The sequence below is a fragment of the Epargyreus clarus genome, unplaced genomic scaffold, assembly GCF_041222505.1.
Source record: "Epargyreus clarus isolate Ecla_fem2 unplaced genomic scaffold, WU_Ecla_fem_2.2 ptg000005l, whole genome shotgun sequence".
NCBI lineage: Eukaryota > Metazoa > Arthropoda > Insecta > Lepidoptera > Hesperiidae > Epargyreus > Epargyreus clarus.
The window spans coordinates 12,129,666-12,155,916 of NW_027332213.1; the positions used below are offsets into that span (position 1 = coordinate 12,129,666).

The 26,251-nt window shown below is 35.7% G+C and overlaps 2 protein-coding genes across 7 annotated transcripts; one reads left to right on the top strand and one right to left on the bottom strand.

The window, feature by feature from the left end:
- Positions 1-3,444: 3,444 nt before the first annotated feature.
- vtd (RAD21 cohesin complex component verthandi) lies at positions 3,445-23,317 on the bottom strand. Of its 6 annotated transcripts, none has more exons than XM_073073188.1 (21): positions 23,206-23,317; positions 22,655-22,954; positions 20,163-20,278; positions 19,434-19,617; positions 18,895-19,084; positions 18,582-18,694; positions 17,972-18,087; positions 17,021-17,129; positions 16,400-16,538; positions 15,824-16,044; positions 14,516-14,638; positions 12,875-12,968; positions 11,885-11,947; positions 9,024-9,146; positions 7,918-8,019; positions 6,687-6,818; positions 5,986-6,213; positions 5,255-5,436; positions 4,689-4,781; positions 4,219-4,383; positions 3,445-3,785 (listed from the first exon to the last, which is right to left on the bottom strand). In XM_073073188.1, exons 2-21 carry the CDS (start codon positions 22,910-22,912, stop codon positions 3,660-3,662), a joined length of 2,877 nt encoding a protein of 958 aa, XP_072929289.1. In that variant the 5' UTR covers positions 22,913-22,954; positions 23,206-23,317; the 3' UTR covers positions 3,445-3,659. The 6 variants fall into 6 exon arrangements, with proteins under 6 accessions (XP_072929289.1, XP_072929288.1, XP_072929287.1 ...); XM_073073187.1 differs by having other exon boundaries at positions 5,255-5,439; XM_073073186.1 differs by having other exon boundaries at positions 5,971-6,213.
- Positions 23,318-24,227: 910 nt separating this feature from the next.
- On the top strand, positions 24,228-26,087 carry RpL15 (ribosomal protein L15). The gene is made up of 5 exons (XM_073073196.1): positions 24,228-24,384; positions 24,637-24,829; positions 25,046-25,182; positions 25,499-25,609; positions 25,805-26,087. The coding sequence occupies exons 2-5, from the start codon at positions 24,658-24,660 to the stop codon at positions 25,997-25,999; spliced, it is 615 nt and encodes a 204-aa protein (XP_072929297.1). The 5' UTR covers positions 24,228-24,384; positions 24,637-24,657; the 3' UTR covers positions 26,000-26,087.
- The last annotated feature ends 164 nt before the right edge of the window (positions 26,088-26,251 follow it).

The following is a 26,251-nucleotide window of genomic DNA, read 5'->3' on the forward strand; positions in this document are numbered from 1 at the left end:
AGTATTTTAATTTTTAAAAAGAAATTTTCGATTATTTATCTGTGGATTTTAAATCCCAAAACGGCGACAGTGCTGCCTCAAATGTCATGTGACGTCACTACATCGAAACCTGTCGATCACATCGAAACCTGAAGTATGTGTAACGTCGAAGTTTATTTCTATATTTTCAATGTGTTGACGTCACGCTACGAAATGACACTTGACCGCCTGTTTTGGCGTAACGTTCCGTTTACCGTAATAAAAATATGTTTTTTATTAATAAATAGCCCTTTTTCGAAAAAATGATCAATGAAAGGCATATATAATACGTATATGAATTCATTAAAACAGTTTCCCAAAAAGTGTCAAGTAGCCAATTCCATAAAATGCAAGCAGGGGTGCAATGTGCCGGGGATAGCAAAATTACAGCTTTTCATTTCCTACAAGAAACCTTTGCGCAGACAGATTTTCCAAGCGGCAATGCGCCAATGAAAAGTATTTTTAGAGGGCAACAAAAATTCTTCCAGGACATTGCAGACTTCATAGAGGGCGCCTAATACATCCTTCATTCCCGACCAACGTTACCCCACTTCATAAGTCAGTAGTCTGGACCCTTAAAATATCAGAATCAAAATTTAAAAATTTTAAGTCTTCATTTATAAAATTAAATCATGCTGCAGATACCAAGATAACTTCTTTTCCTGATTATTGACTAAAAATTTAAAATTATTGCAGCCGATATAGTATAAACCGATTTTTCAAGGCATAGAATAATAATAAAGCGATTATTATCAACAAATTTATTGCAAATAGGTTTAGGAAAGAATTTAAGAGAATACTTCCGCTTATCAAGATGTTACGATACTTGTCTTCTCTCAGGTGTATAAAAATACATTTACTCCACATTACTTGCGAAAGTAAACACTTAAATTTCTTTTTACAAAATTTCTAATATTACATACTAAACAGTTCCAGGCATTCTTAATGCATTTTAGAATTTACATAATTTTGGATTAAATAAAAGTCAAAATGAATACAGACAACCTTATTTCGAATGCATTCAATTTGACGCAGGTAGCTTGTTTACATTTTTCGATAAACACTCAATTCTCAAAGAAATGTAAAACAGTCATTCACACACATACAAGTGACCCTTATAAATATATAAATATGCTTCTTTTTATAATGTCTGCATTTCTATTTGGTGTTACTTTACATTTATCACTAATTTTATACTATAATTGTACATAATTATACTAAAACAATGTTTAAACAGTTCAACCACACCTAAAAGTCAATTTGTTCACACAAGTGGGATTACATTTAGAAAGAGATTGCCAGGTACCTAGTACCTACCTACAGTAGTGACCTGCTTATGAATGGACGTCAGGTGTGCGCCCAAAAAAATCTTAGAAAAAAATAAATAAACAAAAATGCAAAAAAAATTTGAAACGAGTCAAATACTTTTAGCATTCATGATAGATTAACAAACAACTTTAACAATCGATATCGGATAGTATGATAACTTCAAGAGGCCCTTTCCTGACACGGTAGGTTACGGCCGCAAGCGGGCATTACAGGAAGTGTCTATGAAAAGAACTGTCTTTTGCATACTAATGCAAATGAAAAAAGTGAGAAAATAGTCCCTCACGTATATTTTAAAACGTAATTTAATAGTCAAATTTTAACATTACAAAAATGTTTCGTCATGAATCTTATATTAGGGCCCAACGTCCATTTGTTTAGCAAATCATTATATCATAATTTTTTCCGATACACAAAAGCAGTGCGGTGCCGATGTTGCACCAGAAAAATCTGCATTGACCCCATCGCAACGTAATAAATTGCAACATGCGCCACCGCGTCGCGCTGCCTTTACGTGTCAGCCTTTATGTAAAGTATGAGTAGGCCCAATATTTGATCAAATGTGCCATACGTCACACTTTATTGAAGACAGTGCGCAAGTTAAACGTAGATGTCCAATTGTAAAATTGTGACTTGTATTACATATTTATTTACTTACATTAATTTCGATTTTTAATTGATTTTCATGTATAAAGATAATCATGCAATCCCTTCTCTTAATGTCCTTAAATGTAAAACTATGAAAGCACATCTACACTTCCTTGAGAAGAAATGCCTTTATGCTAAATATATTATTAAATTTGCAACATAATTTGTATCCTAAAAACATCCATTTACATAACCATGTTCACACAATGAGTTACATTATGAGAGTAACAATATATCAATGTTATCTCTCACACAAGTGAAAAACTTAAACAATGATTGTTGTAAATATCTTTACAATAATTTCTCTTAACCTACAGCAAAACAAAATAAGGCAATTTACTACACGTCTATTCAACAACTTCCAAATTGAAAACTGCACTTACACTCTCGAGTTCACAGAAACTAGTTTGCAAAGTATACTTTATGTCACATTATATCTACAATAGTCTACTAACAATTCCATTAGAATTGTAACAAAGTATATTAAAAAATCAATGTATGGTTTTGTATCAATACATATATAATAGAGTTTATCTAGAGACATGGAATATGTGAGACACGCATTTGCCGTGGCCATCAAAGTAATATTCTTATATACGTCTGTTCGCATAGGTGTAACTTTGACCGTAATTATAATAACGCATTGCATTGCATTATTAATATTTTATCTACCACAACACCAGTTTGGGTTGTTCAATGTCCATAGATAAATCATCTTTATTTTAACTATATGTATAAAGTTAGAGGGCAGCACATATATTTCTCTATGGTAGCTACTACGCTACCTGGCAACACAGTCAGTAGGTCATGTTACCATGTAGAAGAAAATCTACTTGACTTTATAAATTCAGAAATAAATTGTCAACTTAGACTACACTAACATTTAATGTTCAGATAACTAAACAGATGGCAATCCTGTTTTAATCTGACCTTGTCTGCAGAATAATTTTATTGCTAATATAGCAGAACAGTCTTGAGTAATTTTATTAGTACATCAATAAGTTAAAGAAAATATTTTTCTTGTCATTTATATAAAATTATAATATAATATAACACTGTTTAATAGATTATTTGGAAAGAAGATCATCGGGAACAAAGTAACCCTGTTCAAAGTATAATAGACTTTTTAAAACAGCAGAACTATACAAGGGAAATGGCAAACATTATCAATATGTCTGTAAAAATACAAACAAAATCACATAACTTGGTAAACATTAACACAACAGTAACAGTCATAGTCAATTGTATGTGAATGTAGTATAATTTATATGTAAAAGGTTTTATATATAAAAATTTATATATAAAAACCGCAATGAATCCAATAATTCTAAAAACATTAGTACTGTGATTCATTATTTTTGTACCTAATTTTTAAACATGCGTATATAATACAGTAGTTTACTAAGATAACGCTAGTGTAAACTAAAGTACACTTTGCTACACAATGTCATGTTGCAATCCAATTTTATGAGATCAACACTAATAGAATTTTGGTCCGAAATAAGTTTCCATGAACTCTAATCGAAATCTCATCTTCCCTTACTTACTTTTTGGCTCACCTAGTCCAGTACAACATCCACAAAACTCATCTAGTCACCTCTTTATATTATTACCCTCTTGTACATACTAATTGATATTGTTTCGGTTAATAAATACAGCTATCGTAATTAAATTGCTTCTGTTTCGAATTGGTTTCCTTTTGTTATGGTAATAGATCCGTATGTTTCATGCTGCTCTAATTTTAAAACTTGATGCTTTTTGAGGACCAGTAAACTGTAGAATTTTTGTGCAACCTGCAATGGAAATAATTGCATAATTATAAAATGTTTGCTTAATTGAGAAAGCGTTAGCTGTATAGTTCACACTGCCTGACTATATATAGCAATTACATTTACACAAGCCTTTTGTGTTCAATGTTCTAATTGAACTCTGAAGAACTACACCAAAATTCAGGATGTGACATGTAAGACCTTTTTCACAATGGCTGAAGTAATAATTGATCGTAATTTTCACGCCACTTAGTTACATTTTAAGGTTTTAAAACTCAATTGATGGATTATTTGGTACAAAAATAATTCCATGATTCTTGCAAATTGGCTCTTGCTAAAATACTTTCAATAGCATAGCTAGTCACCTAACTCATGTAAGAAATTTATCGAGTTCTTCAACGTGATCAAGACAGCCACATATGCGACACTACTCTACTTTTTCTAGCACAGTACACACCTGCTTCCTATTGTTGTGCCGTGGCGCCAGGTCAGCGAAGGCGAGCTGTAGTCCGGCGGCCAGCTTAGGCCGCATCGCGGAGAACAGTTGCGCCGCTCGTCTGTTCAACACTCGCTCCTCGAACTGCTCGTCTGTCTCGCCCGCCTCGCGGGAACCCTCGTCCTGCTATAGTTTCATAACAGTTATAGTTAATAGTTTTAAAATATGCAGAACAATGAGTTACATGACACATGCAAATAAATCTGTGATAAGTGTCAAAATAAAGAAACTAATAAACTATATTATGGATTTGTAAAACAGATTAACTGATTTAAAGGTGGATATAATAATGAATCTAGGTTTCAATCCGCATACTCGTCTTTCCTATTTTTTACCTAATAAAAATGAATGTTTAAGACGATTTGATTTCTTTTGCAATCGTATTTGCAAGATCACATTTGCAATGGAAGTTACTTGTGTAGTATACTAACATTATCAATGCTGAGCGGTAAATCGTAATCGTGCTGCGGACTCTGGTGCCCCTGTTGGTCGTCGTATCCTAAATTTGTCATCTGCATTCCATTCTGTAAAAACAAAAGACAATTAATATTATATTCGATGAAAATGTTAATGAACACTGTTAAAATGTAAGTAGTTTAAGAGTGTTAAATGTTTAAAATCTGCTACTTTTTGTTAACTTAAGGGTTTTAAACCTATTAATTTTAATTTTATTCTCTACAGTTTGTATTTATCCATATCAATAAATAAAATTTTCCTGATTTGTTTTGTATGTAACTATTTATATGTATTTATAAATAATTGATTAAATAACGTTATTTTGCTTATATCAGTTAGCGCTTTTAATATTGAGACATTTTGTACCAAGTCAGAATTTATAGACGACCTTAAGGTCTGGCGAAAGAGAACGCATATTTTAACCGTATGCGACCGCTTACTACTTACTTAGTACAACACAACTCAATGGCGTCAGAATTTACGTCTAGCGCTAGAAAACGCGTTCTCTTCGGCCAGACCTCTACTTTGATGTCGTACGAACCTGATAGTCGGAGCTGTCGAGCGGCATGGGCAGCGTGTCCATGGGCGCGGAGTGGAGGTCGTGGTGCGTGGGCGGCGGCGCGGGCGGCGGCGCGCGGCTCAGCAGCGGCCGCTCGGCGCCCAGCTGCGGCAGCATCGGCGGCGGCTCCGGCCCGTGCTGCAGTAGCGCGCCGTGCTGCAACCCTGCTGGTGAAATCGAGTTTCGTCACGGATGAGTTTTGGAATGGTTTCGTCACTGATTAGTTTAGTTTGAGTAATCGAAAGTCGTATATAATCGTATTTGAAAATTTGAGGAACTACCAAACCAAACAAAAAAGAAGGCAATACGTTTACAAACTAATAAAAAAAAATCTTGGGCGTTTTGTTTTAATTTACTTATAATAATATACGCACATATTCAATGTTTTGCCTACCAAAAATGATCAATAATCTACATTCGACAATTAAAATACTAGAAATTGTGAATTTGCGATAATTGGTGGGAAAATTTTGGATAGATGTTAAAAACGGGCGATAATCATGATGACATAAAATGTATGAAATAATATATAAAATTTGATTACGGTAGTTAAAAAATGTGACTAATAAATATATATATATTTTTATTTTTACACGAAACTACCTAAACTTCGCATAGTAATAAAAAAAATATATAGCGTAGTTCCCCAATCCAAGGTAATATAATAAAAAAAAAACATAAAAACAAACAGCACATACCGATATAGTCCTCACCTGACGGCGTCATGCCACCGTGCTGCAGGCCCGCGGGGGTCATACCACCGTGGCCGAGCCCCGCGGGGGTCATGCCACCGTGCGCCAGACCCGCGGGGGTCATGCCGCCGGGAGTCATGCCGCCGTGGCCGAGACCCGCGGGCGTCATGCCGCCGTGGCCCAGCCCCGCGGGGGTCATGCCGCCGTGCGCCAGACCCGCCGGCGTCATACCACCGTGGTCTAGACCACCTGGAACAAATAAAATTATTGCATAAATTAAAAAGGATATACTTACCGAAACAAATCAATTTTTTTATTCAAAATAGGTTCTTTACAGAGCACTTTTTGCATATCAATACAACTACCAACACTTCACAAGATATTTCGTTATGGAGAATAAGGAGAACAGAGCACAACCTCTCAGAGATGTTCAATAGCCCCCGCGAATGTTGAACAAATTGTGACTATAAATTAGCGATATATTACACAAAGGTGGCGTTAAAAGAAAACTAATCAATTTTTTTTTTAATTCATAGTCGATATAAAGTAATACATTAAATAAACAGGCGTGCCTTCGATCGTATAGGCAGTGTTCAAATAGTAATATTAATCTAATCATCTCCCACATACAATATCCTATTCTTCGTGTCACATATAGTACACAATCTATCCACATCTTTAGCGCAAGGAATACAAGCAGTTAATTTATCTAGTTAAGTTACCTGGCGTCATGCCGCCGTGGTGAAGGCCGGCTGGCGTGAGGCCGCCGTGCACCAGTCCCGCCGGTGTCATACCGCTATCCAGTCCTAGCCCCGGAGTCATGCCGCCCGGGGTCATACCGCCGGGAGTCATGCCTGGAAACGATACAAGAAATCGTGTTAAAGTTTGAATTCAGTTACGATGTTATTTATTAAAAAAATGTAATGGAACATGCAGTGTATTTTATGGTAAATAGTGTTAAAATTTGACTTTAGTTACGATGTTTTTTATTAAAAAAAAATGTAAAGGAACATGCAGTGTATTTTATGGTAAATAGTGTTAAAATTTGACTTTAGTTACGATGTTATTTATTAAAAAAAATGTAAAGGAACATGCAGTGTATTTTATGGTAAATCGTGTAAAATTTGACTTTAGTTACGATGTTATTTATTAAAAAAAATGTAATGGAACATGCAGTGTATTTTATGGTAAATAGTGTTAAAATGTGACTTTAGTTAAGATGTTATTTATTAAAAAAAATGTAAAGGAACATGCAGTGTATTTATGGTAAATAGTGTTAAAATGTGACTTTAGTTACGATGTTATTTATTAAAAAAAATGTAATGGAACATGCAGTGTATTTTATGGTAAATAGTGTTAAAATTTGACTTTAGTTACGATGTTATTTATTAAAAAAAATGTAAAGGAACATGCAGTGTATTTTATGGTAAATAGTGTTAAAATTTGACTTTTGTTACGATGTTATTTATTTAAAAAAATGTAAAGGAACATGCAGTCTATTTTATGGTAAATAGCTAATACCACCCATAGACAAATGTAATCAATCTCAATCAGAATTAGAGTCGTTTAGTCCGCGAGAAACTGCTAGTCTGCTCTGAAGTTCTTGCAAGCAGGTGTAGTCATACAATTTGCTATGGCGACGCGATTCATTTCTATATTCAGAGCGGACTAGCAGTTTACACAGACCATACACGAGTTTATCCACAGATGTGTTACTATCCCTAAATTAATAAGTCGGAACGACTCGTTAAAGTATCTCTTCAACACACCAACAGTCAACACCAATGTTATATGGCAAAACAGGTGTTGCGTATAATTTAGCCCTCATTCAGCTAATTGTAGTCCTCTCAGCTGTAGGTGTGATACACTATTTACATATTTAGTTTATTGAACAATTTTAACTTATGCACATGATTAGATAAATAAGTACTGGCACCATGCCAGTAAACCAACCTCCGTGGTGTAACCCTGCTGGTGTCATTCCTCCTAAGTCCACCTGTTGGTTGTCACCATGCTGCAATCCGGCCGGAGTCATACCACCATGCTGAAGACCGCCTACAAATATTTTTTTCTATTACATACATACCAAGTGTATACTGTATTACCATGTAACTATCAAAATAAGCTTTTTTTTTTCTTTTTTTTTTTTATAATACAGGAGTAGCAGACGAGCATGCAGTCCATCTGATGGTAAGTGGCTACTGCCGCCCATGGACATTTGTAATCAACCCCAGATAAGATTAGATATTCCTACCTGAGGTCGGCCACAGATGCGCCGCTACCCCTGTGGAGTAAGCTGGAACGCCTCAGAAAAGTCTGTCTCCCTTACCACACCCTTCAAACCGGAACACAGCAGCGCCTAACACTGCTGTTATTAGGTAGAAATAGGTGTGGCGTTGGTGCCGACGGAGTCGAACCACAAAGGGTTCTACCACCTTCAAATTCTAAGAATAAAGAATAATAATTACCAAAGCTAGCCACTAAAGTATTTCTACTGTTTGCCCTTTCATCATTATCAACCTATTTGTCTTACAGATGCCTACTCTCAGAAAAATAATAGTTTAGGCCACAGTCAAACATGCTTCGTCAAGTTCAGATTGGTAGACTTCACACTTAAAGAATTCAGGTATGTAAGTTTCTTCATAAGTTTTTTCTTTGCCATTAAAACATATGATAATTTCTTACTAATAAGCTATAACTTCAAATACCTGGGATTTGAACCCAGGAGATTGCCGCGATTGATGTTCATACAGTGGTATGACAGCCTAGTGAGGCTATTGCTGTTATCAATTCTACGTCTTTAGTAAATTACTATAGCTAATCAAAGATTAATTGCATGTTCAGAGGATTCTGACTATCTGGAAAGCATACAGTCTACCTTACCACATTATTGTAGGTATATTACTAGAGCAGACTGGTATCTATGAGCCTCATTGCCTTGCATACAAATCAAGTGAGTATTCATTTTTAGTATAGTGTAATCAAACCGCAATTGCCACAATGACCAAATTTCGCGTTAAATTAGCTTTAGTGTTGTATGAAAATATTGCGATAAGTACCCGGGGTCATTGCACCGTGTTGTAGGCCTCCTGGCGTGATCCCTCCTTGTAGTAATGTACCAGGTGTTAACGACCCCAATACACCGGGAGTAAGGGGCGGACCAAGGGAACTCAGCATACCACCTGTGATACAATTATTATATAAAAACCTATCGAGGTACCCATAGATGTATTTGGTGTTAGTACTTATTTATGTCTGGTGTTAGTAATGCTACATACACTACAATGCTACTACTAAAATATTATTCGTGTACTTTACATAATATTCTTGAATTAACTACCTGTGATACCTGCAAAACTTTTTAACTGACTGACATTTTGAGGCCTTTTTACCTAAGGTCCTAAACATATTTTACTGAATGTCTGTTTGATCAAGTTGATTTTGAAAGCAGATAAAGCATTTTCACGTAACGATGGTTTTGAGGAGTGGATAGATTAAATTGCAGTGCTTTAAGCTCTGTATTAATCCATCCATTTGCACGTAAAAGTTCACTGCTGGACATATGCATCTACTGTGTACTGTATACTTGAGTAATTTCTGTTGTGTTCAAATGATTCATTAGGTGAATAAATCAGTTTGTTTCATTTACTCAAGTTTTCACTAAACAATTTTGAGTTAGTTTTGGCTGTTGTTGAATTTACTTTAACATTGATGATGAATTTAGTTTATATAAAAACAAAACTTCATATTCAAACATTCTTTATTGTGGAACATAGGTAAATACAGATGCTGAATACAATATTTAGATCGCTATGTCCTACCTTATATAAACGTAAAATTAAATAGAATATTATAGTTTTATATAATATATCATAGTTAGTATTATATACATCAATGAACTTAGTACAATGTCAGATTGTGCAAATTATCAGCTTATGATAAATTATAATCAATTGCTATGTAAAAAGACTATTCAAATGTTTCTAATGGTAAATTTATACTTATTAACGATATTAAAGTTCCTCGGACTTGACTACCCAATTGTTTTCCTAGAGGAAGATTTTAGAACTTAGATTTTAGAAGACTTAGAGGAGTTTTTGTTAGTATCTTAGCTCCCTATGTGGAGGAAAATATTCCATACATTTACCGTCATTTTAAAGTGTATTCACTATTTATATTTACTTATTTCAAATGACTAGATAGTTGAGCGGTCGAATACTTAAATATACGAAAAATGTATGGAATTTTCTACACCTACCCAAGATAGGCAAAACGCTAGCAGAGTATCGCTGTCTTCCCCGAGGAACCCAATGGGAAAGATAAGTCTGTGAAGTCTATGGAGGGCAGGCGCTTTATTATATCATGCGCCCCTTGAGATTAGTATTATATTGAAAAAAGCCATAATGTTAGTCATAAATTACCATAATATATTAATAGATGAATCCCAAGCCGTAAGCGTGAGTGGATCAGAGATATTAAATATGACTAGATTTACAATCGTTTCGAAAACGTCAACATATAAGTTATAACTGCATACAAGCATTTTTGATATTATTAAGTGTTCATATAATTTACGCACACAGAACATATAGGATTTACTTGGTTAGTAGATATTAAAATTTGTATGCATATGTTGTGTGTGCGTCAATGGGATGTTTTACGCAAAACTCGTAGTAGAGGCGACAAGTTACTTATAAGTTAATATATCTAAATGAAGGGAATGTACATTATTTTTGAGTTACGACAATGGAATGTTATTGACATTTTAACATAATATAATAAATAATACATCAATTACAATAATGTAACATATAAAAGAGGAATGTTCTTAATGGTATGTCAGAGCGATAGTAAAATATAATTCGAGCTCCAATTAAGTAACTATACTACATAATCATCTATTCCTAACATTATCAAAGTTTAATATTTTATAATAAAATTAATAACTTTAATGCAACTAAAATAAATGCTACAGATAACCCAAAAATATTGTATCGTGTAGTTCCCATTATAAAATGTTATTTTATAGGTTAGTGACAATTTGAGAGAAAAACTGAAGCAATACTAAAAAAGTCAATAACAACGTTCATGATCACGGTGGCGCCACTAGCGAGATCTGCAGTAAATCACCCCATTATAAATAAGTATCGTATAGTATCATTTATATCTACAGACATTGGCCTTGGGAGTAAAATAATGTTTCTACACAATATGACTGTCGAAGACAGTCCATGTTAGTTCGGTTGTGTTACGTTAGGAAACGTAGAAATCTAACTGCTAATGCGCTTGTTTGCGAAAGGCTCGCGAGATTAATGTGGATTATGTCGAGCGAGGTTTAAGCGTCGTTCCCGCGAAATGCGTTAGCGCTGTTTGAATGAACGAACGTTTGAATGAACGAACGTTTGATGAACGAACGAACTGAACTGCATGCGCGCGCGGTCTGATTCAGTAACTGTTTCGCGGCTTCGTACACATCCTTAGATAATTTTAAGGTCATTTGTCCACCGCACTGTTATCGAGCCGATACCGAGAACCATATTATTTGAGGCCGATTTTAATATATAGCGACCGATATCGGCGGTTTATTTTGTTCGATCGATATCGGCGGGTGACGGCAGTGTATGGACAAGTTTCAACGTGTTTTATTGTATATATTAACGTTATTTATTGCCGGCACATCGGCCCGTCAAAATTTCGGTGCCGATCGGTATTACGTTATTTACGCTATCTCGGCGTCAATAATTATCGGTATCGGCTCGGAGACGGTGGCGGTTGATAAACAGCGCAACACACTGTATTTAAGGAAATTATTTTATTAATCACCTACAAGTCCAACGTCCGTAGATACAAACCGATACGCATCATACCTAGGGGACGACGTGGAAGCGTTCCCCGTATAGTGTAGTGTGGAGGTCCCTACCTGGCGTGGCGGGCGGGTCGAGGTCGGGCACCACGTGCGGCGGGCTGCGCGGCGGCTCGCGCGCTGCGGCGCCAGCGGTGCGGTTAGATAACCCGGTGACACGATCAAGCTTACTATGTCTCCGTTACGACAATCGGCTCGATTCCGCTTTATTTTATGCCCTTTTTGATTTTATTTGATTGGGCTTAATTCGTTTTTTTATATCATATATGTAGTATACGTGAAAGCATTTGAATTATATATATTTTTTAATTCAAACAATAAATTATTTTTATTCGTGGCGTATACTCAAATGATCAACTTTTCAGCGATTCCGATTAATTTTAAGTTTCTAATTTTATGCCCCTTTTTGAAATCATTCGATTTGGGCTTAGTCAGTCATATACATATGTATCGTACATATAGTATACATGAGAGCGTTTGAATTTTTTTTAAAGTTCAAACAATAAATCATTTCTATTCGATGACATATACTCAAATGATATATTCAGATTATTCTTCGTTAATAAACCGGGGATACTTTATATTCTATCGCTTGTGTGAATATGTTCGATAGTTTTTAATTATAATTTCTCATGTCATACATGATTTTGCAAAGACCAGCAACGGTAATAGCAATCGAATATTTTACGCAAAATTCGAGTCCTTCAATATACAATATAAATTGTATAACATATAGAAAGAGAACATAGTAAACTTGATCTTGACAACAAGTAAGATTAACAATGAGAGAATTAATAATTTAAGCTTCCAAATGAGAATGATTTTTATGTAGAACAAACCACAGATTAATAAGTCACTGACCACATGTAAATTGAAATTGCAATTTATACAGTTACACATTACCAAAGCTTTGTTAGTTGTTATTTATCCTTTTGTGAAAATATTATAGTATATACAGAAAAGACAAATTAGTGCACATTCATAGTGATCGTAGATAGTTATTGGGAGGAAGTGGAAACAAGAAAGAAAGCAAGTTGCCAAACTTACGGATAGTAGGCACGTAGTCCTGGGGCACTGGTGTAGGTGGTTGGGGCTCCGGTTCGACGGGGGCTGGCGTGGGCGGTGGCGGAGGCTCCGGGGTCTATAAACATGGTTAATAGTCGTTTTTACAAACAAATATAACTAGGTAAGGAATTATTAATTTTTATTTCTAACTAACTGACCCGGCATACGTTGTATTTCCATAGAAATAAAAAATGTTAAGGGTGAACAATCCTTATCACTAAGGGGTATGATTTCTATGATTATTTTTTATGGAATAGTTAATACTGTTAGTTTTTTAATTAGGGATGACTGAGTGTTATAAACGTAGGAGTAGACAAATATAATCAGAAAGCTTCGAACTGATAAGCTATACATGTGTTATTGTGAGTCAACCATAAAAGATAGACATATGTTGTTGTGTTGTAAACAATATCCTGTTTATATAATTTTAAGGAGAACATTTCCGTCATACATGATTTCTGTGTAGCTTTAACCATTAAGGTTGTACACGCGTCGGAAGCTTATAAAATGGAGTAACTTCTCCCGTTTTCCGAACATTTCCCTTCACTGCTCTGCTCCTATAGATTGTAGCGTGATGAAAAGTATACTATAACCAGCTCAGGAGTATGAAAAATAATTGTACCAATTTTCGTTAAAATCCGTCGAGAAGTTTTTGTTTCTATAACTGTTATACAGACAGACAGGCAAAAATTTTACTGATTGCATTTTTGGCATCAGTATCGATCCCTAATCACCCCCTGATAGTTATTTTGGAAATATATTTCATGTACATAATTGACTTCTCTACAGATTTATTATAAGTATAGAAGATAATATTTAATGAAAATAGTGCTCCATTAATGCAGTTGATTAACTTCCTAATTATTATGTTTATATAACTGAATACAAACATATGTACTATTTTGATATGTTAAAGTTATAACTAGAATTAATAGTAAATTGTCACTGCGGCTGAGCGGATGAACATTGTAACCAACGCCATATAGGGGTTACACCTAAAGCCGCTTACAGGTGCCTAAGGGCGTCAGGAGTGGCGACCCATCCGTAATCGGTTACTCGGATACTCGCCTCATCTGTAAGTCAGCCAGCATTTATACTATTCCATCCAAAACTGCTTCATGCTAGAAATACCTACTTCCATGGAATCATTCTGGTACTATCACCTTTTAAAACCTATTTTTCTTGATTTAATACATATATTAATCCGAAATGGTGGTTTTAGTAACAAACCCTGCTTGCAGTCGTATTTTATTACTTTCAGTGAAAAGCGTTATGTGCAAGTCGCTATTTGTATTATAAATTGTTTAAACCATAGATTAGTAAAGATTACTCGCTCCTAATAAGAAAATGTAACCAGTTTTGAGAACTGAAATAGTTGCATAAGGAAGTTTTACCACAAGTTTAAATATGCCTAAAATATTTGAAATACTTATTTATTTATTATTTAAATTACGCAGTATTTGTTATTTATTCGTAAATTCTCTAAAAATGTTTTTATTTGTCAAGAATTAAAAAAAAACTGACAAACCAGCCTTTTGTGGCTTCATTCGATCAAGGCGGCGAAGTATCTTTACTTATCAAAGGTTCAAAGTGAACAAGATAAGAGTACAAGAGATACGATACCTCCTCATGCCGTCGCTTGCGAGCGGCTCTCCGAGCGGCGGGCGGCTCGGGGTCGGGCGAGCGAGCGGCCGCCGCCTCGGCCTCCTCCGCCTCGGTGCGCAGCGTCATGTTGCGCTGGTACTTCTGCACACACACACATTTTTTTTTATATAATACTAGCTGACCCGGCAAACGTTGTGTTGCCATATAAATAAAAAAATTTAAAGGGTGAACAACCCTTATCACTTACGGGTTTGAAAAATAGATCCAATGTGTACAAATCCAATGTGAAACATTCATAAATCAACAACTACTTACAATCAACAACTAATTAAAAATTAATTAAAAAAACCTTTTCCCACGGACTAAATTGTGAATCTAAACCATTCTCAAGTCCCATTGAACACACACAACAAATTTCATCAAAATCAGTCCAGTCGTTTAGGAGCAGTTTAGTGACATATACACGCACATAAGAAATATATATATAAAGCAAGACAAGCATGCAGTCCACCTGATGGAAAGTGACTACTGCCGCCCATGGGCATATGTCAACCCAATATAGGATTTCCCAATATAGATAGTCCTACCTGAGGTCGGCTACAGATGCCCGTGAGGACTAAGCTGGAACACCTCGGAAAAGTATGTCTCCCTTACCACACCCTTCAAAACGGAACACAGCAGCGCCTAACACTGCTGTTATTAGACATTAATAGGTGTGGCCGTGGTGCCGCCGGAGTCGAACCACAAAGGGTTCTACCACCTTCAAAATACACACGACATTGCATCTCCATCGAACATTACTAATATCATAAGGTTAAAATGGACTTCTACGTCATTCACACTCACGGAGAATTATCTTTATTTAACATTCGAGTCTTTTTTTTAAATTATTTTAACATTAAAACCTAATAGTTGAACCTTATAACAACCTGAAATAATTTGGATATATAAATCGTACTTCGGGACTCTTTACTTACGACACTCAAAAGTTTACTCAAGGAGGACACACAGTTGGAAGCTACACTTCTTATACTATGTGGGAGAATTCAAAATACTGAAGTCCATAAACAATATCTGTTTCAAATCTATGCCTGGACAATCAAGATTTATTATTTATTCAACATTGTGAATAACTTCTAAAACGTGCTAAAACTCTACGAATATGAGAAAAGAACTTACAGACCCAGCTACACACTCGTAGCTAGATACATTTACCTTACACATCAAAAGTTTTTATGACTATTTATATAACGTTTCAATACGCAACATACCTAGTAATAATATGACATACACATCACAACAAATAAACTATATTGCTCCACATACCTTGAACAGCACTTTAGAAGGCATGGGTCTAGCGGACATGGCGAACAGTTTCTCCACCCCACCAGTCTCCTTCCAGTGCATCAGGCGTCTAGTGGGCGGCGCGAGATCTAACGTGATCACGATATCGGAGGTGTTACTGAGCTGATTCTTCATCTCTTCACCCGAAATGTTCTTCACTTCATCGACAATGAGTTTGCGCTTACGCTTAGCTTTGGTGATGCCTGTAAATACAATGTATTTTTTAATGATCAAAGAGTACTTTTCTGTACAAAACCGCTGTTTTTATTCATTTAATTAATAATTGAAATGAGAACCTGAAAAGCAAGAAATATACTTATACGCTAATTGTCGCAGAATATTTATGTTATACAGTGTAATGTTATATAGTTATACAGTTTAATGTAGACAGAAAGCAAAATAAAATATATTTACGCTTAAAATGTTATTAAAAAATAACATTGTATGTTATTAAAAAATAACATTTTAGGTGTACATATAAAACACTAATTAGAGGTTTGTCTAAATGTTTATGAGCTGTTAGGCTAATGATTTAGGCTTCAATCCTATTGAAATAACCTTTAAGCACAGTAGCGTCGACGGGTGCGAGCGCGAAGGATTCCTCCTCGTTTTGCAGCAGGGTGGTAGAGTCGAGTGCTGGCGCCGGAGTCAATGCGCGGGGAGGCTCCTCAGGCGGCGCTTCCACACCATCCACTTCCTGAAGGTATAGTGGAACATATTATTTTACTTGTGGTCTGGTAGTGGTAAAACTCCTATACAGTTTCGGAGACAGAAAATATCCACTTCGAAATAATGTCGAGCTAAAAATATGTCTTAAAAGTTTATGTGAAATAACAACTAAACCAAAAATCAGCTATCATTTAGCTAAGTGGCATATAAAATCTCAATACAACCATTGTACATAAGGTTAATGAAATATACTTTGTAATTTGTTTTCTTTCAATTTAAATTAAAATATATGTTATTAATCGAAATACCATTTGAGGCATATCTTTATAATGTTAGAATTTAAATTTAAATATTGTATATATGTAGCTACTGAAACGCAATTATTTACCTAATACAGTTAAGTAGCTATCTAACTTGATACTTTCACATCTTAAGTGGCATTTAAACCAACATCCATCTCTTATTATATTGGTGTTTCCAAACAAAGCAGAGTGTGTCAGCGGTACTTGCCATGGGTCGTGGAGGAGGTGGTGGGGGTAGCGGCGGCGGCATGAGCTCCTCCTCGCGCGGCGCCGCGCCCGGCTCCGCCTCCACCGACGGCGGCGGCGACCCGCCCCAACTGCACAATGAATAACATTTAAGGCCAGGCCACACAGAGCGCGTATTCTAGCGCCGCGCTAGGGCGTTAGCGCTAGAAGTAAATCCTGACGCCGCTGAGTTGTATTGTACTGAGTTACTAGTAAGCGGTCACACAGCGCGCGTACGCGTACGCACGTTCTCGTACGCCCGCGCGTAATTTTTCCCATACTATGACAATAATTAAAAAAAAATACGACGCCCGGCGACGAGAACGCCGAGCGCCGCGACAGGCGTACGCGTACACGCTCTACGTGACCGCTCAATAATAATTCAGTACAACACAACTCAGCGCTAGAGCGCGGCGTCAAGATTTTGTTCTAGCACTGACGCCTTGCACGGCGCTAAAATACGCGTTCTGTTTGGCCGGGCCTTTATATTACGCACATTTTAACCGACTGCGGAAGTTAATGGGCTCCAAACGTATGTTTGTAAATGTCTCATTATTTGGCATGATCTGCAGCCGAAACATTTTGACAAATTTTTAAGCAGGTAGCAGTTATAATATGGAATAGTAAACGAACATATAATTTGGCTCATGCCAGATGGCCACCGCCACCAATGTGCATAAGCAGTCAGTTCTATTTAGGATCCTATTAAAATCCTAAAATTGGAGTCCTACCCGAGATGCGCATTGCTTCGCTTCGCGAATATGTTGGGACGTCTTATATAATTAGCACACGCTTCAAAATACAGCAGCATTAAACATTGTTGTTAAAAGGCAGAAATAGGTGTCTAGCGAACATGACTTCGAACCACGAAATGTTTATCACCTTCATACCTTAGTATATCATCCGTTATATATTTTATAGAACCAATAAAAACCTATGTTGCGGCGAATTTCCAGCGTCGTAGTGGTCAGCCATGTCATCATCGGAATCGGGAGCATCCGCCGCGGCCGTGCCCGCGCCCTCACTCACACCAGCCGCTTCTATCTCAGCCTGCACAAATAAACAACTAATAAGGATATTGGATAAAACTATTTTCAATCTTGCACGGTCAATGTGAAGAAGGATTACCAAAGGTAACTATGCAAACCCCTTCTATCTTCCACTACCATTCCACAAAACCTCACAATTTAAGGACTGATGATGGAAATAAAATTGCAGTGATGAATTAGTCGTAAAAAAATATCTGTCATCTGGACTTAGAATTTCAGTAATTAAGCTGTCTGTACCAAGCTCCCTTGAGATAACTAGTAGTAGACAGGATATAACGAGAGATTTGAATTTTTTTACGACATCCAAAAAGTTATCTCTTTAGTTTAATCGAATTTTATGTTATAGTTTTAAAAGCTTATAAATTGCTTAATTTTCAAAATATTCTTTAAATGTTTATTTCAAAATTCTAAAAAAACTTCGATAATGTTAAATGTTATTATGATTTAAAATGTTATTATGATGACATCTTTAAATAAAAAATGTAAATTATTCACCTGCAGCGACTGCGGCTGAGCTTCGGTGCCGGGCAGACCAGCCGCCGCGCCGCCAGCCGCGCTACCCGCAGACACGTCGCCGAACAGGTCGCCCTCGAACAACCCGCCCGCGTCTGGTACAAACACATCATTGTTAGACACTGCTGATGGTAACTTAGTAAAAGTCTGCATTCTATAGTCCGTGCAAAACTTCAATTCCACTCTGAAGTTAATGCGCGCAGTTGCCAGCCAGAGAGCTAATCCGGTCTAAGACGACTAAAGTCTCACAATAATAAAAGTCTATAATTCGCTTAGAGCCAGTTACGAAACTCACGTCCAAAATCCGACACATCACCGATGGTACCACCGAAGCCGTCGTCCATTGGCCCGTGGGGCGCCGCCTCCATGCGCGGCTCGTGCGCGGGCGCCGCGAGCGTTGGTACCACCGATGCGCTGGTGCTCGCCACGCCTGGCTCCTTGCCCCCCAGCTCTAGGGACGAACCGTCGGCGAACAGCAAATTACTCTGCAAACGGAATATATAATGTATAAGTCTTGTAATGGGTGCGATGTTTACGCAAAGATTGTAGCCGAAAATAAATTGCTTTATAGCTATATATTTTCCAGTTATATAGATTAATAGAACTGGAAATACAGTAGACTAGTAATACAGACTGTCTAATCAAGTCTAATCTGACATCTGAGGTGGTACTCTGTAGTCGGTCAAATTCTTTAATGCAATAAAATCATTGTCATTTAATTATTTTATTCAATTTATATATTCATGAAAAGTAATTAATTTTTTGCAAATGTATCCTCTAAAATCTGCATCATTTGCACAATAATTTATTTCAACAAATTCTTATGTGTCTTACCTGCTCCAAACCACCCTCATTGCCAATGGCTTCTCTCATTATATCAGGGTTATCGGTGTCAAATCCCATGTCTCCAAAGCCATCATCATGTGTGACCAGATTCAAGGAACCATAATCTTCACGCATGGTAATTTCTTCAGCTCGCGACTGGTTCAAGGAAAATTGAGCTTCAATGTCCACCTCACTGCAATATGTATTTTTTTTTATAAAAGTTCCCTAAATATTGACGTACACTGTACACAGCACTCCATTACTTGTTGAATCTCTAATAGTAAACTATGAAACCATTGAATCCTGAAACATTCTAATACACTTCTGAAATCAAGGGATATATACAAATGCCGAAGTATAGTCCGCATAATAAAGTATAGTCCGCATAAACTGCTAATCTGCTCTAAATATAGAAATCTCATAACCATAGAAAAATGTATGACTACACCTGCAAGCAACAATTTCAGTCATCTTCATCAACCCATTATTGTCCCACTGCTGGCCATGGGTCTCCACTCCGAATGAGAAGGATTAGGCCATAGACCACCGCGCTGGCCAAGTGCGTATTGGTAGACTTCACATACCTTTCAGTTTTTTTTTTGTAAAACTAGCAATTTGGCAGAGACTATATCTGATATGAAATGACTACACCAAAATATTGTTTATTTTTATTGGTGTAAGAAAAGATACAGTTTCTGAACACATTTTACCAAGGATATGATTATATCTATTACTTACTTCAATTCGGGCATGGCAGTATCGAAATCATGGAAAACCTCAGGTAAGGTAATGGCATTCATGGCTGCCTCTCTATGCTCCTCAGGCAAGTCCACCATCCCTGGCCTGAAGGCCATCTGAAAAATTATTTCTCATTAAATATTGAAAAATATTGTGTGCAATATGGATAAAATCTAGTTTAGTTTAACTAGTGATGTGCATACAACTTGAATGCACATCACTAGTTAATACAAGTAATATTCATCATTTGCATAAAATTAAAATAAATTAATTTTTATCTATGTACTTTAACCACCATTTGTAGTTGATTTTATAACACTCTCAAACATGGTAGTAACATCTTTAGAATGCTTAGTACTCTGGTCTTATTTAAAAACATGTATGAAACATGTATGAAATTGTATGTATGTTAGATGTTAACAGTAATTGTATGTTGTCCTATGTAACATATGTAATGTAACCTAATATAAATTAATGCTGCTCTCTAGTATTTTGCGACGCCCTCTCAGGGCATCGCATATCTCTTATATTTTGTTGTAAGTTGTGTGTGTATTTTGCAATAAAAATAAATAAATAAACATATATTTACTATATTTATACTCAACAAATATAAATTTTGCCTTGATTCATCAGTAACAATTAACAGTAAAGACAGCATAAAAGATGTCAGTAGAGATCCATGAAATTTCAAATATGCCCATGATAAGGGATGAAATAATAACTCTTCAAGCCGATTATAAGAGGTCACTATAAAAACCTAACCAAAAAACCTTCAATCTAGAATATAATAAAATCATAAATAATTGGCAGAGTGTGAGCAAAAATGACACATGTTCCCTACTACCAAACTTTTATTAAGTTTTTAATTCTTGTTATTATAACAGCCATAAAAGTAAGTTGTAAAAATTGTAACTGGTTCAAAGGTTTTGAAAGGTTTTCAAAGGTTCAAAAATGCAAAAAAAAGTTTTTTTCTTATAAGGTGACTCCTATCCATTTTCAAAATTGTTTTATTTTTAGTACATTATTATAGCTGTCAATGTTATATATACATTGTAAAAATTTGAAGTATCTATCTATTATACTTCACAAGATAGAACCCTATGCAAGATGGACAGACAGTAGATGCTTAGTAATAAGGTTCACAGCACACACAAGTCACATAATGTTAAGTGGTCACTGCCCCACATGGACATTGATACTTGAACCCAAATAGAACAGGAATTGTGTAAATCACAACACATATTGTTGCTCGTAAAGGGCATATTGGAAAATCTCATATTGATTACTCTGCCATACTCCGTACTATAGGAACAGGTTTACACCATTAGTTGGTTCACCTTTATTTAGTTTCCATTGTTAGGAAAGGATCTCTCCGCCACAACTAGAAGCAGAGCCAGAGAGACTATAAGTTAATTAAATATTCTCGCCAAATTTGAATTAATTAAGGGGGATAAAATTATCAAGCAATATAGGTTTCTGAACAATATGGACTTGGAAGCCCCAAAAGGCCAAATTTGATGTAGTGCAATAATAGTGCAATTCAATTGTATATTAAATACAAATACAATTTTAATTCTACTAATCTAGTTATTTGTAGCCTAATTTGACTGTTGTTCATTTGATTTTGGTTTACTGCTAACTACAGCATGGTTTGTTTTTTAAATTTAAATTCATATGAAAGGCTAAATTCAGAAATAACTTGAGCTATGCCAGTAGCTCAAGTTATTTCTGAATTTCTGTATAATGAGGTGTTTACATTAGGTTGGTTTTCTATTTCTATAGATGTTTGCAATGTTATTAATGAAATTGGAGCAAAATTTTAACCTATGTTGCTCAAAGGATTTACCGAATGTAAAAAAAAAGCAAATTCATTTCAGAAATCCTGTTCAACCAATGACTTCAAATTCAATGATCAACTTAATTTTTATAGGCAGTAAATCATAAGATTTAATCAAATATTGCATTTAATATGTAGCTTAAATGATAACAATTGAGACTAACAGCTGTCAGTACGAAGTACGAAGTCAGAATGAGTGTGGTAAATCAAGATGCTGCCAGTCATGCATCTACTCCATGGCACACCGTATTACTGTTCCATATTCTTGTTCCGGTTTGAGCTACAAAGTTATACAGGCTAATACAACACCATACACACTTCCTTCAAGTATGTTCGATAAATAGAAGTAGCAATGGTGCTAGTATAAACATTTAACTAACTACAATAGAAAACAGATATAACTATTATATAATTGAATATATATTAATATTTATGTCTGATGGTCGCTAACAACTTTATTTATTTGAGCGATGAGCAATTTCATTCGCAATTTTGCCGGAGTTCAGTATACTTCCGTGATATATCATTTTAAATATTTAAAGGTGCTCAGAGCTCAGTAGTTATATGCCTACTAGAGTATTAATGATTTATGTATGAGTACAATGTTATAAGTACATTTTTTTTTGTTATATGAAAATAAATAACGATAACGAACCTTGATCTTAACAAACGCCTCATTGCAGTCCTGCAGCAGATATTTGGCCTTCCTGGAGTAGATCCTGACAACACCGAGCAACAGATGTCCAGAGGTCCTCAAGGCCATCTTCACTTTAGGCTTCAGGATGCCATCCACTGACTTCTCGATGTTAGTCTCGAACACATGGGCCTTTGTCAATTTCTTGTCCCAGTGCGCCGCCAGCCAGATCTTGGCCAGCGGGCCCTTTTTGGCCAGCACAAAATGTGCGTAAAACATTTTGACAGCCCTCTATATCCGGTCAATTACATCAACGCAGCTCTGGAAATAACAATACCATCTTCAAATATTAAATCACTTTTCATAAAACACCGATCACCTTTCACTCACTGAATTAATAAATAATACTAATAAAAAAGTGCCCATGTCTCCCAACGACTAAGAGTAATTTGGCGCCTATTCTATATTATAATCAACACGATTTCTATAAGAAATATCAAAGACTTGAAGCACTAATATATCAATGTTTTATTATATCTATCTAATAAACAATTGAAAACACTGAAATATACCTAATTTTTTAATCAGAATTAATAAACCCCTTCTTCCACATTCAACGTAAACATGACAACAACTACGCTTTCAAGATGGCGGTTGCTGCATTACGGGTAACCGTTGTTTTCGTTTAGAAACCAAATAAATAAAAATGTTTCTTTATTTTGCAAAAAAATATGTTTTAAATGATATTATTTTGTTGAATAACAAATTTCTAGTTTTCTTTTATAGTTATATAAGACACTTATATTTTTTCTTAGTAATACATATTGCACTTAAGAAAAAATACTTGTAAGTAAAAATAAGATTCATCTTATAGAATTCTATTAATTATACAAAAATCAGTTCTAGTCCCGAGTGTTGCTTCTTTGCCAAGGCAGTTTCTAAATCATACCACCGGTGATTCTTTAACTGTAGTACAATATATTACGTTAAAAACTTTAAAGATTATGTAATCTGTAGTAAGAATGCCAACAGTCATTTTTATTCTGTACGTTAATGCTACTGTCAACAAAGACAAGCTATAAAAACGCCATGCTGTAACAACACTAAATATTGTTAAATTAGAAATCTATTAATTTGTTCGATATAAATTTAGAAATCGATTAGTTTACTCGAAATTAATTGATTTAGGGGCTTTAGGTGGATCTTCCCCCTTTAAGGTAGATGAGAAAATACTTCAAATAATGCGATTTTATTGATATAGATTATAATTATATAAATAAAGAAAAAAATCAAAAAATATTATTAAGGACCGCCTCTCAGCCTCAAAATAAAATACCTTTTCATTTTGTGTTTGTGCACTAAGATATTTTTTTCTTCAAGTTGCACAAAACTACCCGACTTTAAATCTGTCTTTACAAAGCAACATCGATAATATTAATATTTATAAGTTATATTATAATACATTTAAATTAATTATACTCATGATATCGAATCTATTTATACATAAGGAAACACATCTCGTGAAATATTTAATTCATAAAAATGCCTTTGTCGTATGTCTTTATGAATATATTTTCGCATTATTTTATGATCTGCCTAAAGTCGGATCTTGTTCGATTTGGATTTGTATTAAGGGGTAACACCGCAAACTTTCGAAATATCGATGTTTATGGAATATGACCGTCGCCCACTGTCAAGTTTGTCAATCCTGTCAGTTCTCTTTTCCGGTTTAACTGTGGAGTACGCGAGACGTATGTGTTTTGTATATCTATTTTAATCGGTCTTATTTCTTTTATAAATCAATATATTTTTAAGATTTTAACGTAAGCTTAAGTCCCTTTGTTTAATCGATAGTGTATTTTGTTACAGTAACAGTGTTAATAAATGATTTCGATATTCCAGAAATAGTCACTCAACATGTTCATGTCGATTTTGGAAACTTTTCGTTTGTGGCCAGACCGATGATGTGACTTCTGATCAATGTGTATTGATTTTGTTGCTAGGTCTGCCACAGGCTTCCCAAGATGGGCGCGTATAGATATATTCAGGAGCTATATCGCAAAAAGCTGAGCGATGTTATGCGTTTTCTTTTGCGCGTGAGGGTCTGGCAGTACCGCCAGTTGACTCGTATGCACCGTGCCCCAAGGCCCACTAGGCCCGACAAAGCTAGGAGGCTGGGATACCGTGCTAAGCAGGGTAAGTTTACTACATTCAGATCATACGTTTATATTTCACACGTGATACTCGAAAGTCATGCCGCATAGTTTGTTAGTATATAAATATCAACACGTTAGTATACTACCCCGTTATAATTATCCCTTTCGAAGTACTAAAGTTCCTTTATATTCATATATTCATGCAATAAATAATTTACATTTAAACACGTGTTCTTATATTTTTCCTTATTTGCAGGTTACGTGATCTTCAGAATCCGTGTGCGCCGCGGTGGCCGCAAGCGCCCGGTCCCCAAGGGAGCCACCTACGGCAAGCCCAAGAGCCACGGAGTCAACCAGCTGAAGCCCACACGCAACTTGCAGTCCATTGCTGAGGTTAGTTTAATTTATTATCCCACATTGTTTTATGTTCGTGGCTTACTTATTTAGTCTCCCCTTCATGTTGGAACTCATGTTGATTAATTTTGTTACTACAAAAAGAGCTGAGTATATTCACATACTTAAATCTTTAAGAAATCCCTTATAACTATATCAATTTTTTTTTTTATCAAATTATCATGGTTTTGGACTACCTCATAGACCCAGACATACCACATTGACACCATTGAGAAAATCATTGTACATCACTGTTAATATTGAAACTGAAAAATTTGCTCAAATTTATCAGCTTTATTAACTTTTTTTTCATTAGGAACGTGTTGGTCGCCGCTGTGGTGGTCTGCGAGTGCTCAACTCTTACTGGGTTGCTCAAGATTCCTCCTACAAATACTATGAAGTCATCCTTATTGATCCTTCACACAAGGTAAGAATTTCTTATATTTTTAATATGGTGTTTAAAAAGAAGAAAATATTTTAATGATGAAATATTCATGCACCACTCTGCAAGGTTTTGATGAGAAATTACCTACTTATGTATTACTGACACTTATTTTCAATTCCTTCAAGTTACACTTTACATATAACTTGTTATTTATGTATGATTTTATTGTCCTCATAGGCTATCCGTCGGGATCCCAAGATCAACTGGATCGTGAATGCGGTGCACAAGCACCGTGAGATGCGTGGTCTCACGTCGGCCGGACGTAGCTCGCGCGGTCTTGGCAAGGGTCACCGCTTCTCGCAGACCAAGGGAGGTTCCCGCCGCGCCGCCTGGATCAGACGCAACACGCTCCAGTTGCACAGGAAGCGATAGATATACATTCTTTCTTGTCATTGACTTTCTATTTGTTATGGTCTCTCTCAGATGGAAAGCCAGTGGCTTTAATAAAATATGACCTTCATTTTGTCTTTTTTATTTTATGTAATAAACTACCTACATACAGATTTTGTTGAATGTGAGTATGATTCTGACAATAATATGAAGATATGTTTTCCTGAATAGTCTTGTTGAATATTAACATTATTCTTATTATTTCAGATGAAATTTGCTCCTGTAGAAGTGTAA

Bases quoted from the DNA above. Each gene is read 5' to 3' on its own strand.
- RpL15 (XM_073073196.1), top strand. From the start codon at position 24,658: ATGGGCGCGTATAGATATATTCAGGAGCTATATCGCAAAAAGCTGAGC. The intron at 25,183-25,498 runs GTTAGTTTAATT...TTTTTTCATTAG, and splicing joins ACTTGCAGTCCATTGCTGAG to GAACGTGTTGGTCGCCGCTG. The intron at 25,610-25,804 runs GTAAGAATTTCT...TTGTCCTCATAG, and splicing joins TTATTGATCCTTCACACAAG to GCTATCCGTCGGGATCCCAA.
- vtd (XM_073073185.1), bottom strand. From the start codon at position 22,912: ATGTTTTACGCACATTTTGTGCTGGCCAAAAAGGGCCCGCTGGCCAAG. The intron at 14,639-15,823 runs GTATGTGGAGCA...GTGTGTGTGCAG, and splicing joins CTTCTAAAGTGCTGTTCAAG to AAGTACCAGCGCAACATGAC. The intron at 9,147-11,884 runs GTAGGGACCTCC...ATTGTATCACAG, and splicing joins CGACCCGCCCGCCACGCCAG to GTGGTATGCTGAGTTCCCTT.